Genomic DNA, 15,191 nt, shown 5'->3' with positions numbered 1-15,191 from the left:
TTCTAGGATAAATTAGTCTGAGGGCATAGGTACGTTCGTAGCTTATTTTTATGGATAAATATTGTGCATGTGACAAATTCTTCTTTTGACCATCCAAGTAGTGGACTTAATCATGCCCTCCCCTGCTTTGTTGTACCTTATGCACACTGATTGATTATTTATTAGTTTTTGTTTCTGTGTCTTCATTCCAACTTTACCATGAGTTCTTAAGAGTGAGCATTAAGCCTTTTTCTTTAGTACATGTATATGGGGCAAAAATTCAAAAGGTTAAAAAGGATATTTGGTGAAAAGTAATTTTGCCTTTCCTATCCCTCCTTACAAGTCTTTTCCTTGGAGGTAGTAACTTACCATTTTCCTGTATAGCCTTCCAGATTGTCTATGCTATACAAACATATCTGTATATCTTTACTTTTTTCTTTTTTGACACTGTGTTCTCCCCCCTCCCGTTTGTTTTTGTTTTTGTTTTTGTTTTAATTTAACAATATAACTGATACAGCTTGGATTTGTTTTCATTTTTTCTTCCTCATTTGTATACATAGTACTACCAGGTTGATTTATGACCTGCATAGTATTCCATTATGTGGCTGTACCATGCAATTTTTTTTTTCCTTTCTTAAAGCCTTTACTTTTGAGACATGACAGAAAAATCTTAAAGGTGCACATGGAAAAGTAGTACATGATCACAGTTGAATGTGAAGACAGTATAATCAGAAAGCTTTTACTCCTGTCAACTAATGTTGAGTTTTTATTTAATAAGAGCCCTATTAACAGACATTTAGTTTTTTGGTTGTTACAATCTTGCTTTTACAAACTGTTGCAGTGGATATCTTATGGAGTATACATGAGTATATTTAAAAAACACCAATAAGGAATCGTGAGAAGGACTTTTTATGTACCTGTATGGCCCCAGAATGTAGATAGTGACTGCCAAGCCAATTATAATGCTTAATAAGTATTTAGTGAGTGAGTGAGTGGAAGGAAGGTGGGTGGGTGACTGGTTGGAGGCGTTAGATGTATAGATGGATGAATTAGAATGGTGATTTTAGAGACTTTTTCTCCTTCTCCTTGGGTCTTCTCCACCCCCGCCCTGCCCTTTTCTGGTACCTCCATTATTAAACATTGTAAGCAAAGATAAAGAGACATCCTTTTAAATGTCTTAGAGGTATTTTCTTTCTTTTTTCAATAATGGCACTGTTTCTGACTCAGACCTTTTTAAACTCCCAAGGATTCAGATTTTGAAATTTCAGATTTGGGAGATCTTTAATTCTTGGGGCACTTGTACTAGATATTTTAAGTGGGGTATTCCAGGGTATGCTTTAGACCTGTACTTTCCAACAGAGTAGCCACTGATCGTGTGTGACTGTTGAGCCCCTGAAATGTGACCAGTCCAAATTGAGGGATGCTATAAGTATAAAATATACATCAGATCTTGAAGACTTGGGATGAAAAAAAGAATGTAAAATATCAATTTCTTCAATTTTTTTTATATGTTAAAAAGCTAATTTAGATATATTGGGTTATGTAATACATATTTTTAAAATTTTACCTATTTCTTTTTACTTTTTTAATACAGCTATCAGAAAACTTAACATTACAAATAAGACTTGCATGTTTCTATTGAATATGTAAAACATCCCTCCCTTCTTTTTTACTTCTTTTCCCACCCTCCTTATGTTTTAGATTTAGTCTCTCAAAATAGTAACGTATTTAGTAATGTACCTTATGGATTGTTTATAGTATGTGTTGTGGTGCTGATTATGAAATGTGATAGGGGGTCCCAACCTGAGGTCCCTACACTACCAGTATAAAAATAGAAAAAAGGCTAATATACTTTGTATATTACCTATAAAAGATTAAACAGACTAAGTGACGGGTCACAGTGTATCCAGCTGTAATTATGTCAGATCTGTGCATGATGCTGACCCCCTCCTGCTGAATACTGGTTGAGGCTGGCTGTGGAGAAGGTAGAACATATGAGAAATGATCCATGGGTCTGATAAATGTACCGGGGCTATACCCAAGAGTCTTAGGATTGAGCATAGCCACATCTGCATTGAACATGAGCTCAAGAATGAAGGCCTGGCGTGAATAGCATGTAAGTGGGCACTTAATCAGTCTGCTCCGTAGCGGCACAACCCCGCCCTGTTCAGTGATTGTCACCTGGATCAAGAATTGACAAAAAATATTGATAGAGTTGGAACAAATAAATGGTGTGTCTAGTGGACGTATATTTTAAAGTTAGATTGCAGTAGAAATATAAAAGAATGTTTTGTTTTTATAAAGGTTAGGGATCCCTGCAGTGGTAACATGTTATATGATAAAATGTAGGTTCTTATATTATTTAGTTTGTGAATATTTATTACTGTTTTTCACATGTTTTTGCTTTTATTCATACTGGTATATTTCCCAGCCTCAGGTGGACTTTCCTGACTTCCCCATACAGGGTCAGGTTCCTCACGTACCCTCAGAACATTGATCAAAGTTGTAATTTTACATTTACATGTAATTTTACATTGTGTTGACCTTTCTGATTATATTATAAGCTCTGTTAGGGCAGGACCATGTTTTTGTCCATTGTTAAATCTCCAGAGCCTTCACTCCATGATTTATAAATAGAGGATGCTCTGTGAACATTTGTTTGATTCATTAATCAGTTACAGTGACCTTTTTTGATTCATTAATTGGGTACCATTCTGATATCTACGATCTGATATGAAAGATTTATGTTGTAAATATGAATCTGGACTGAAACATTAATATTATTGCTGGCATCCTTAGGGCACTAGCCTGACCTTGATTGACCTCCCTGGCCACGAGAGCTTGAGACTTCAGTTCTTAGAGCGGTTTAAGGCTTCAGCCAGGTAAGTAGGAAGTGGGAAGGGCTTGTCTGAAATCTGTATATCAAGGCCAACCATGTTGTTTGCTCTCGTGGTATTCTGGAGGCAGCCTGATATCCTGGAGTGGAAAGAGCATGGACCCTGGGGTCAGCATTTCTGGGTTGCAAGCCCACCTTCACTTGGATTATATGAGATAATATTTGAAAATATTTCTCAGAGTGTTCAGAAAGTGTTTACCCTTATTATGATGTCAGTAAATTTTTCATTTACTCTGAGGACAAATTTAATAATGTGTAGAACTATTAAAATCTGAAAAAAGAATTTTAAAGCTAGGTGGCATCTGAGAAGATATTAAAATCCAACATTATATATTTCTATCCTTAAATTATCTAAAATTGACTCCTGAAAACTACAGAAGAATATTTTCATATTTCTTTTAGTATTGTCCTAGTATTACTGACTCTTATTTCCTAAATTTCTTGTGCTTCAGCTTAAGATGCTTTATTCTTGTTTAGTCTCTAACACTGGTAGGAACTTGAGGAAAATCAAAATACCACATTTCATTTATTTTAAGACACATTTTAATATCTATGAAGTTGGAATGCCACTTATAGTTAATGGTGTCATAGTTTAATTGGCAGTATTTTCTTTCTTAGTTGAACCTGAAATAATGTGTGTTTTAATTGATGGAATCTGGGTTGATGGAATGAGGTAGTTGTTTCTTTCCTTATTTTTGAAGGTATCTTGTTTTGTATTTTGTTGTTGCTTCTTGGCCCACAAGGTGGTGGTGATGAGCAATCTGTCATAGTTGAGACTGTTACTTGATTTAAAAAAAAAAAAAAAGACTATTTTTAGAGAGTTTTAGGTTCACAGCAAAATTGAACAGAAGGTACGGAGATTTCCCATATAACCCTGCCCCTACACATGTCTAACCTCCCCTACTATCAGCATCCTTCACCCCAGTGGTTCATTTGTTACAACTGATGTACCTAAATTGACACATCATAATTGCTCAGTCTGTATTTTACATTAAGATTCACTCTTGGTGTTGTACATTCTAGGAATCTGAAGAAATGTACAATGATATGTATTCACCATTATAGTATCTTAGAGAGTAGTTTCACTGCCCTAAAAATTCTCTGCCAGTTCATCCTTCTCTCCCCTAACCCCTCACAACCACTCATCTTTTTATTGTCTCCATAGTTTTGCCTTTTTCAGAATTTCATATAGTTGGAAACATACAGTATGTAGCCTTTTCATGTTGGCTTCTTTCACTTAGTAATATGCATTTAAGTTTCTTCCATGTGTTTTCATTGTTTGATAGCTTATTTCTTTGTAGTGCTGAATAATATGCCATTGTTTAGATGTACCACAGTTTATTTATCCATTTACCTATTGAAGGACATCTCGGTTGCCTCCAAATTTTGGCAGTTCTGAATAAAGCTGGTTTTTGTGTACCCATAAGTTTTGGGGTAAATATCAAGGAGCACAATAGCAGAATAATATAGTAAGAGTATGTTTAGTTTTGTGAGAAATTGCCAAACTCTCTTCCAAAGTGGCTGTACCATTTTGCATTCCCACCAGCGATGAATGAGAGTTCAGTCACTCTGCATCCTGACCAGCATTTAGTGTTGTCAGTGTTCTGGGTTTTGCCATTCTGATGGGTATGTAGTGGTAGCTAATTGTTGTTTTAATTTGCATTTCCCTGATGACATATGATGTGGAGCATCTTTTTATATTTTCTATTTATAAGTTATTTAAATCTCGTTTGGTGAGGTGTCTGTAAAGATCTTTGACCCATTTTTTAATTAGGTTGGTTGTTTTCTTACTGTTGAGTTTCAAGAGTTCTTTTATATATTTTGGGTAACAGTCCTTATCAGATATATCTTTTGCAGATATTTTCTCCCAGTCTGTGGCTTGTTTTCTCATTCTCTTGATGTTGATTTTTGTAGAGCAGAAATTTTTATCTTTACTGAAGTCCAGTTTACCATGGATTCTTTTCATGGATTGTATTGTATCTAAAAAGTCATTGTCAAACCCAAGATCATCTAGGTTTTCTCCAGTGTTATCTCCTAGGAGTTTTGTAGTTTTGGTTTATGTTTAGGTGTGTGATCCATTTTAAGTTAATTTTTGTGAAAGGTGTAAGTTCTGTATCTAGATTCATTTTTTTGCATGTGGATGTCTAGCTGTTCCAGCACTATTTGTTGAAAAGACTATCTTTGCTTCATTTATTGCCTTTGCTCCTCCATCAAAGATCACTTGACTGTATATATGAGGGTCTCTTTCCGGACTCTGTTCTATTGATCTGTTCTCTCACCAATACCATGCTATCTTTCTTACTATAGTTTCATAGTAAGTTGGTAACATCAGTTCTCCAACTTTGTTCTTCTTCAGTATTGTGTTGACTATTCTGGGTCTTTTGCCTCTCTGTATAAACTTCAGAATCAGTTTGTCAATATCCACAAATAAGTTGCCAAGATTTTGATTGGGATTGCATCGAGTCTATAAATGAAGTTGGGAAGAACTGACATCTTGACTCTATTTAGTCTTCCTATCCATGAACGTGGAATATCTCTCCATTTTTCTAGTTCTACTTCAATTTTGTTGATCAGAGTTTCATAGTTTTCCTCTTATAGATCTCGTATGATTTGTACCTAAGTTTCATATTGTGGGATGCTAATGTAAATGGTATTGTGTTTTTAATATCAAATTCCATTTGTTCGTTCCTGATATTTGGCTAAGCAATTCACTTGTGTATCAACCTTGTATCCTGCAACTCTGCTATAATTGCTTATTAGTTCCTGAGCTTTTTGGTTGATTTTTTCAGATTGTCTACAGTCATTTCATGTGCGAATACAGACATTTTTATTTCTTCCTTCCTAATCTATATACCTTTTATTTCCTTTTGTTGTCCTAATGCATTAGCTTGAAATTACAGTACGATGTTGCAAAAACATTGGTGAGATGGGACATCCTTGCTGTGTTCCTGGTCTTAGCAGGAAATCTTTGATTTTTTTCACCATTAAGTATAATGTTAGCCATATGATTTTTGTAGATATTCTTTATCAAGTTGAGGAAGTTCCCCTCTATTCTTAGTTTACTAGGAGTTTTTATCATGAATGGTTGTTTGATTTTGTCAAATGCTTTTTTGGATCTATTGATACGATTTGTGTGATTTTTCTTTTTTAGTTTATACATCAATGAAATGATTATGTTAATTGATGTTTGAACGTTGAACCAGCCTTTCATACCACTTGGTTGTTGTGATACTGTGATTTATAATGAGAAATGCATATTTGGTCTTCATCCCTGTTTCTGGCACAGAGCTCATAAAACCCTTAAAATTTCCTAAGTGATGAGAGTGATAAAGGTGTCTTCTGTTATGTTTTTGAGGTGAGTTTTGGAAAGCACCTAAGGATGGGGGCTGGGTGCCAGGAGAACCAACCATGTGATTAGAGAGTTGGAACTTTTCATTCCCATCCAGGGAAGGGAGAGGAGAGAGGCTGGAGGTTGAATCAGTCACCAGCGGTCAATTGTTCAGTCAATCACACCTATATAATTATGCCTCCATAAAACCCCAAAAGGATGAGGTTCATAGGGCTTCCAGGTTGGGGAACCAGAATGCTTCCACGTGCCACCCTACAGGGCCCAAACTCCACGGGGACAGAAGCTCCTTTGTTCAGGACCTCACCATATGCGTCCCTTCATCTGGCTGTTGATTCATATCCTTTAATATCTTTTGCAATAAACTGATAATTTAGTGAGTTAAATGAGTTTCCTGAGTTCTGTGAGCTGCTCTCACAAATTAATTGAATCCAAGAAGGGGGGTCATGGGAACCTCTGATTTATAGCCAGTCAGTCAGAAGTACAGTTAACAACCTGGACTTCTGACTGCTGTCTGAGGTCCCCGCTACCAAATTAATCAAACCGAAGGAAGGAGTTGTGAGACCTTCGAGTCTGTAGCCTGTTGGTCAGAAGCACAGGTGACAGTCTGGGCTTGTAATTGGCATCTGAAGTGGAGGGCAGTCTTGTGGCACTGAGCCCTTAACCTGCGAAATCTGATGCTATCTCCAAGTAGATAGCGTCAGGATTGAGTTGAATTGTAGGGCACCCAGCTGGTGTCAGGAGCATTGCTTGGTGGTGGGGGAAACCCCCATCCCCCACATTGGAATTGCGTCCAGAACCAATCATGGTGTATAAGTCTTTTCATACATTGTTGGATTCGATTCGCCAATATTTTCTTGAGGATTTTTACATCTGTGTTCATGAGATATTTATCTGTAGTTTTCTTGTAATGTCTTGGTTTGTGTTTTAAAGTAATGCTGGCCTCATAGAATGAGTAAGAAAATATTCCCTCTTTCTATTTTTGGAAAGAAATTGTAGAGAATTTGTATATTTTCTTCCTTAAATTTTTTTAAATTGAATATATTTGACATATAACATTGTATAAATGTCCTTAAACATTTGATAGAATTCACCAGTGATCCCACCTGTGCCTAGTGCTCTCTGTTTTGGAAGGTTTTTAATTATTGATTCAGTTTATTTAATAAATACAGGGCTATTCAGATTGTCCGTTTCTTAGGTGAGTTTTGGCAGATTGCGTCTTTCAAGGAATTGGACCATTTCATCTAGGTTATTACATTTTTGGGCATAGAGTTATTTATAGTATCCCTTGATTGTCCTTTTAATGTCCATGAATCTGTAGTGATATCCCCTTTCATTTCTGATATTTGTAATTTGTGTCCTCTATTTTTCTTAGACTGGCTAGAAGTTTGTAAATTTTATTGATCTTTTCAAAGAACCAGTTTTTGGTTTTGTTGATGTTCTCCATTGATTTCATATTTTCTATTTCGTTGATTTCTGCTCTTTTATTATTTCTTGCGTTTACTTTAGATTTAAATTACTCTGATTTTTCTAGCTTCCTAAGGTGGAAGCTTAGATGATTGATTTTAGGTCTTTCTTCTTTTCTAATAAATGCATTCAATGCTATAAACTTCACAGGGTATAGAATTCTAGGTTTTAGGGATTTTTCTCTTAACAGCTTAAATATTTCACTTGATCTCTTCTTGCGTGCATGGTGTCTGAGAAGTTGGATATAATTCTTATATTGCTCCTCTATAAGTAAGGTCTTTTTCCTTCTGGCTTGTTTTGGGATTTTTTCTTTATCTTTGATTTTCTATAATTTAAAAATGATATGGCTAGGTATAGTTCTTTTAGCATTAATCCTGCTTGGCGTTTTCTGAGCTTCCTGTGGTTTCTGTGGATCTGTGGTTTGGTGTCTGACATTAAATTGGGGAAATTTTCAGTCATTATTGTTTAAATATTTCTTCTGTTCTTTTCTCTCTTTCCTCTCCTTCTGGAATTCCCATTACATATATGTTACACCTTTTGTAGTTGTCCCGCAGTTCTCAGATATTCTGTTACGTTTTTTTAAGTCTTTGTTCTCTTTGCTTTTCAGTTTTGGAGGCTTCTATTGAGATACCTCAAGCCAGAGATTCTTTCCTTCAGTCATGTCCAGTCTACTAATAATTCCATCAAAGGCTTTCTCCATTTCTGTTAGGTTATTTTTGATCTGTAGCTTTATTTTTAGTTAATTCTTAGAACTTCCATCTCTCTCCTTACATTGCCCATCTGTTTTTGCATGTTGTCTACTTTATCTTTTAGAGCCCTTAGCATCACAGTCACAGTTTTAAATTCTTGGTCTGATCATTCCAACATCTCTTCCATATCTGAGTCTAGTTCTGTTGCTTGCCCCTTCTCTTCAAACTGTTTTTTACTTTTTAGTATGTCTTGTAATTTTTTCTTGATAGCCAGACACAATATACTGGGTAAGAACTGCCCTTAGTAACGTGATGAAGTGTGAGGGGAAGGGAAGTGTCCTGTGATTAGGTCTCAGTCTTAGTGAACCTGTGTCTCTGGACTGTGAGCTTCATACTTGATTCTCAACTGATTCCTCAGTAAGTTGTATTTTTCTGTATATATGTGTTGTTCTCTCCAATTTGGGGGGGAGTGATTTGCTGAATAACCTCACTTCTCTGATGAATCTAAGTGCTGTTGATTTTTCAGTCTGGTTAGCTTTTTACTTGTTAGAATGCAGTGGTGACTTCCAGCTTCTTTCATGCTGGACTGGAAACTGGGAGTTGTGCGATTTTTTTATTCCTCAAACAATTGATACAAATCTAGAACTGGCAAATTTTGCTATAATTGGGTTTTAATTTCTAATTAAAATTTTTTTTTCCACTTTCAATTATAAATTTTTTACAATTCACAGTGTAATTACTCTTTGATCCAAGTATTTTGGGTAGCTAAAACGTTCAAAGTATGTAAGATACAAATGAACTCAAATCCTAATCACAATAAATGCAAATTCAAAAGATATTTACTGCAGTGGACCCTTGAACAACATGGGTTTGAACTGTGTGGGTCCACTTATAGGAGGGATTTTTTCATTTAATATGTACTGCACAATCTGTGGGTGGTTGAATCTGGCAATGCCAAATCTCAGATACAGAGGGCCGACCGTGAAGTTATACGCAGATTTTTGACTGGAGGGTCAGGCCTCTAATCCCCACATTGTTCAAGGGTCAACTTATAGTATATTGATCTGAGACTTATAGTTTTTTAATCCTACCTTTTTTGGTTAATCAAGTTTCCCTAATCTCATTTTTCCCCCTCTGCTTGTTTGAAAGTATGCTATTTTTTCTTTTTTCATTGTTACCCTCTACTCTTTTTTTTTTAAACTTTGATTACTTAACAAAAGTTTAAAATCAATAATATTAGTATTCTTTCACTGAAACTTAAAATACCTTACTTTGATCTTCCTCACATCTTCCTTTCATTTTATTTTTCTTTCTTCTTTTTTAACACCCAACAGTTACTAATTTTTTTCTCCATCATTCAGTGATCACCTAGAATTACCAGGATGTTTATGGATTTCTTTTTTCTCCATCGCTTCTTGCCTCTTACTCTTTCCTTTTGATTCAATTTTCTTTCATGTATATCTTTTGGATATGTTTCCAGAAATGGTGAATAAGAGATAAAAGTTTCTCATCTTTTGTTCATTTGAAACTTTTTTCATTGGCCTTCATTTTTGAATAACTGTTTTAGCTGAGTATAAAATCCTGGGTGGCAGTTATTTCTGTTTTCACATTGAAGGCGTTACTCCTGACTTCAGGTATCTGTTGTTGTAGATGAGAAAGCAGTGCTCAATCTAATTGTCATTTCATGATACAGAACCTATTTTTTTAATCTTGTATTCAGGGGTAGATTATGCTTCTGTTCAGGGGTGATTTAGCTTTATCATGGTTGGGATTCAAGTGTACTATTTCAGTTGAAAGATTTGTATCTTCAGTTCTGGAAAATTCTCAACTGTATCTTTTTAGGTAGTTCTATTTCCAAATTCTCACTTTCACCTCCTGGAACTCTTATTAATAACATCATTGAACCTTATCGTTTCTGCTCTTCTTGTCTCTTCTCTGTCATATCTTCCAAGTCTTTTTACCTTGCATATAGTTGATATTTTTGTCTTTATTTTGTAGTTTATTATATCCTTTTCAGCTGTAGTATTCTCTGCTTAACTTTTCCATTGTGTTGTTACTAATTTTGTTCTTTACTTGTAAAAACATATCTTTCAAAATCAGCCTTTTTTTTAGTACTATCTTTATTCTTTTATTATGGTGTCTAGTATTCTTTTAAATAATTTAAAATATTTTACTGATTGCTTTATTATTTTTAGTTTTGACTGCTGATTAATCTGTCTTTGTGGTTCTCCCTCATAATGGTTTATTTACTGTGCTTTGTAATTTTGATCCAGAACCCCTGTTGAAGGGGATTAGATTTTGCTGTTGATGTTGTGGTTGCTGTTTTTTGTTTTTTTTTTTAATTGCTTTAGGTTATGAAAGCCTCTCTCCAGAAGGGGTTCATATTTCCTTCTGTTGGGGGCCATAGGAGTTCACTGAGTCTGGCCCAATTTTTATATATCTTCCTGCTTGGGGATCTTACACCATGAGATAGTGTAAGTTCATACTCTGTTTCTGTGTGTGGCACAGGAGGCCTGGTGATTCAATTCTTCTTGGATTATTTTCCCACACCGCTGTCTGTTAGACTGCATTTAAGTAATAGGCTTTGCACAGAGTGTTCAGTTCCAGCTTTCCAACTCCATGTTGGCTGTTGCACATCTCCTGGGCTTTTAAATCCTCATTCCTAAAGCCTATTATCTGCTGTTTTCCTGGACTACTTTGCTTTAGTTTTGATATCTCTTTATTTCTGGCACATGAGGATTCTCACTGTTGCTGCCTTAGGTTGGGCCCTACCTGGTCACTCTGCTTCTAGTTTGATTATCCTCTTAGTTGTATCTGTCTTTCATTTAGGCACTAATATTCTTTGTAAGACAGAAAAGCATAAACTCTTTAGGTCAGTGTGTTGCACCCCTTTGCCATCTGACCTGGTTTTCCTTCATTTCCCCACCTACCTGTGTATTAGCTTACCTTGAGTTCTCCAAGGCATGTTGTTCCACCACTTTGTGCCCTGCACATACTACTTTCCAGACAGTCTTTGCCACAGTAGTATTTTGTCTGGCTAAAATTCACTCAACTATTACATCCTCCTTTAAGTCTTCTTGACCTGGTTTCATGTAAATTATCTTCCTTTTTATTTCTATTATAGCAGGTACAAGGTCTGTTGTAGTGTTTTATCACATGGTTTTGTATATGACAATTTCCTGGACTTGAGGGGAGGCATCATTTTCTATTGTCTTTTTAGATACAGTCATTGAAACATAGTAGCACTAAGTAGTCCTTTGTTAAGTATTTGTGTTGTATGATTACTTGTGCAGACACCTGTATGTGAGTTTGTTTTGTTTTATTCATTAGGATTGAATTGGGCAAAATTAAGGATATCGTTTTTTAATATAATGCTGCACTATTGCATGCTCACATGGCAGTTTTTCTTTTTTTCCCCCTCCAGGGCTATTGTGTTTGTTGTGGATAGTGCAGCCTTCCAGCGAGAGGTGAAAGATGTGGCAGAGTTTCTGTATCAAGTCCTCCTTGACAGTATTGGTCTGAAGAACACACCATCATTCTTAATCGCTTGCAATAAGCAAGGTACTATCATGTTTTCTGGCAATAATAGTTGAGATTTTTCTGGGATTGCTACTAAGAATTAACACAGTTATCTGCAATTGTTATTACTGAGGATGAGAGACAATTGCTAATGAACTATAAATTAAGGATTTTAAATCTTAAAATTTATTTATACTCCAGCATTTTCATTAGTCTCCCTTACCAGGCTGTTCTAAGGAGTGACAAAGGAGTGATTATTATCATTTATTCTTTGATACAGTGTTTTATTTTTAATCGTAAATCATTTTAATTTACCAAGTTACGTTCATCAGATTGACAGTATGTCATATCAGATACACAGTTGAGGAAGGACAGGATGGAGTCTCTCCTTTTAAACAAGTTTGCCATCTAGCACATTTCATCAAGGAGAGTTTGCAGAAGTGTTTTTCTTTAACCTCATAAGAATGAAAAACATTTTAGTCTCAGCCAGTAAAACTAGGCTTCAGTTTTATTACCTTTAAAATTAGATTAGGAGTGATGTCAGCATCATGAGGCGTAAGACACCTTCTTTGTCTCTCCCCTTCATTCTACAACTAGTAAAACATCCAAAACTCAACAAAGGTTCCTCTGCCCAACACACTAGGATGCTGGAGAGATCCACAAGTCTACTTCTGAAGGTGGGTGGACTGGAACACATAGAGGAGGTAGAACTGGGGGAACAGTGGAAGAATGTCTGCAGTCTTAGCCTCTGGCCACAGTGGCTGAGCCTGAAGCCCCAGAGAACCCTGTAGCAGCAGGGAAGACAGCACACATGGCTCCAGCCTCCTGGCTGCAGTAGCTCCTTTGGCCACAGGGAACCCCGCAGCAGCAACGGTGGTGGGGCCTGTGACCCCAGTCCCCTGGCTCACGGCAGTGCTGCACGCAAACCCGACAACCCCAGATGTGGCGAAGGTGCCCGTGACTCTGTCTCCTTCACTTCTCCCCACACCCCCCTCCAGCAGCAGTGGCCACCCAGGCCACCGTGGAGCTCAAGCAGTGACAGTGAGGGTACCAGTGACACATCTGGCAGAGGTAGTAGAGGGTGGAAAGTGCCAGTTCTCAAATATAGTCAGAGGCAGTTCAGGTAAGAAAAACCAAAAACTTGTGCTATAGCAAGAAAAAGAAAAGAAAGGCCTTTATTTTCCAACTTGTTGAACTGTAAGAAGCAAGGAGAAAAAAAAAGCTTCACCTACATAAGAAAGGTATTTGCTACTTCATATGCACTGGCAGAGGAACAGTTTGTCAAGTACCATGTAAAACCACAGTACACGGTGTCACAAAAAGAAAATGAGAGTTCTCCAGCAACCAAACTTAAGTCATGGAAGATTGCAATCTAACTGATAGAGAATTCAAAATAGCTGTTATGAAGAAACTAAACAAGCTACATGAGAACTCAGGAGGGCAGTTCAGTGAGCTCAGGAATAAAATTAATGAACAGAAGAAATACTTTACCAAAGATATTAAAAGTCTAAAAGAGAACCAAACAGAAGTTCTGGAGCTGAAGATGTCAGTAAATGAGATGAAGAATGCATTAGAAAGCACTGGAAATAGAGCAGACCATATGGAAGAGAGAATTAGTGAGCTTGGAAATAGAGATCTAGAAATGATTCAAGTAGGAGTGGAGAGAGAACTAAGATTTTTTAAAAAATAAAATTTTATGAGAACTATCCAACTTCATTATCCTTCATAAAGATGTTTATCCCAGAGGAAGAAGAGAGGGAGAAGGGAACAGAGAGTTTATTTAAAGAAATAATAGCTGAGAATTTCACAAACCCAGGGAAGGAACTGGATATACAAGTCCATAAAGCTAAGAGAACATTTAATTATCTCAATGCTAAAAGACGTTCTCCAGGACACATTATGTTAAAATTGTCAAAATTCAATGATAAGGAATTTTAAAGGCATCCGGAGGAAAAAAAACAGTAGGTTACAAAGGAACCCCTATTAAGCTATCAGCAGATTTCTCAGCAGAAACTCTATAGGCCAGGAGAGGATGGGATGGCCTACTCAAAATATTATAAGACAAAAACTCTGCCAAGAATCCTTCCAGCAAAGTTATCCTTGAGATACAAAGGAGAAATAAAGACTTTCCCAGACAAAAGCTGAGGGAGTTCATTACCAGTAGACCTGCCTTACAAGAAATGTTGGAAGGAGCTCTCCTACCTGAAATGAAGAGGCAAAAATACACAAAACTTTGAGTAAGGTGATAAATAGATAGAATCAGAAAATTGCAACTTTACATCAGAATAGGTTGTTAAGCAATTACACCATAAAGGTTAAAGGGGAAAAAGCAGTAAAAATAATTATAGCTACTGCAGTTTGGTAATGAACTCACAATATAAAAAGGGATAATTTGAGATGACAAAAATGTAAAAGGGGAAGAGGAAAAGAACAGAACCCATATAATGGCAATTGAAGATAAGATCTTATCAGCGGAAAAAGGACTATTTTATCTATGAGATGTCTTATACAAACCTGATGGTAACCACAAAATATAAGTCTAGAGCAGAGACATGAAACTAGGAGGAAACTAGTAAACCACCAACTAAGATGTCAGGCAGAAACAATGGAGATATAGAGCAACCAGAAAACAAAAGATAAAATGGCAGTACTAGTCCTCATTTATCAATAATCACCCTAAATATAAGTGGATTGAATTCACCAATCAAAAGACACAGAGTGGCTGGATGTATTAAAAAACAAAACCAACTATGTCCTGCCTCCCAGAGACTCATCTCAGCTCTAAAGACAAACATAGGCTCAAAGTGAAGGGATGGAAAATGATACTCCAAGCAGCTGGCAGCCAAAAGAAAGCAGGTGTAGCCATCTCAGATCAGATCAAATAGACTTCAAGCCAAACAAGAGAACAAGATGGACTTATATAATGATAAAGGGGACAATCCATCAAGAAGATGTAACATTTATTAATATATAAGCATCTAACATAGGAGCACTAAAACATGAAAGGAATTATTAACAGACCTAAATGAAGAAATTGACAGCAATAATAGTAGGGGAGTTTAACATCCCGCTTACATTAATGAATTGATTATCTAGACAGAAAGTTAACAAGGAACCATTGGCCTTAAATGAAGCATTACATCAGGTGGAATATATATATATACACACACACACAAACACACACACACACATATACATACATACATACATATATACATATATATAAATAAAACATTCCATCCCAAAGCAGCAGAATACACATTCTTCTCAAGTGCACATGGAACATTCTCAAGGA

At 36.2% G+C, this 15,191-nt stretch overlaps 1 protein-coding gene across 2 annotated transcripts in view; it reads left to right on the top strand.

The window, feature by feature from the left end:
- SRPRB (SRP receptor subunit beta) overlaps nt 1–15,191 on the top strand; it is a 31,389-nt gene that overhangs the window by 1,871 nt on the left and 14,327 nt on the right. For both annotated transcript variants that reach the window (XM_082392800.1, XM_082392801.1), the window contains exons 4-5: nt 2,779–2,861; nt 11,802–11,938. In XM_082392800.1, coding sequence (XP_082248926.1) covers nt 2,779–2,861; nt 11,802–11,938 — 220 coding nt within the window. The remainder of the gene's footprint in view (nt 1–2,778; nt 2,862–11,801; nt 11,939–15,191) is intronic.

The sequence above is a fragment of the Balaenoptera borealis genome (genome assembly GCF_965194805.1).
Source record: "Balaenoptera borealis genome assembly, chromosome: 5".
Classification (NCBI taxonomy): domain Eukaryota; kingdom Metazoa; phylum Chordata; class Mammalia; order Artiodactyla; family Balaenopteridae; genus Balaenoptera; species Balaenoptera borealis.
This window is presented reverse-complemented; position numbering and strand designations above follow the sequence as displayed.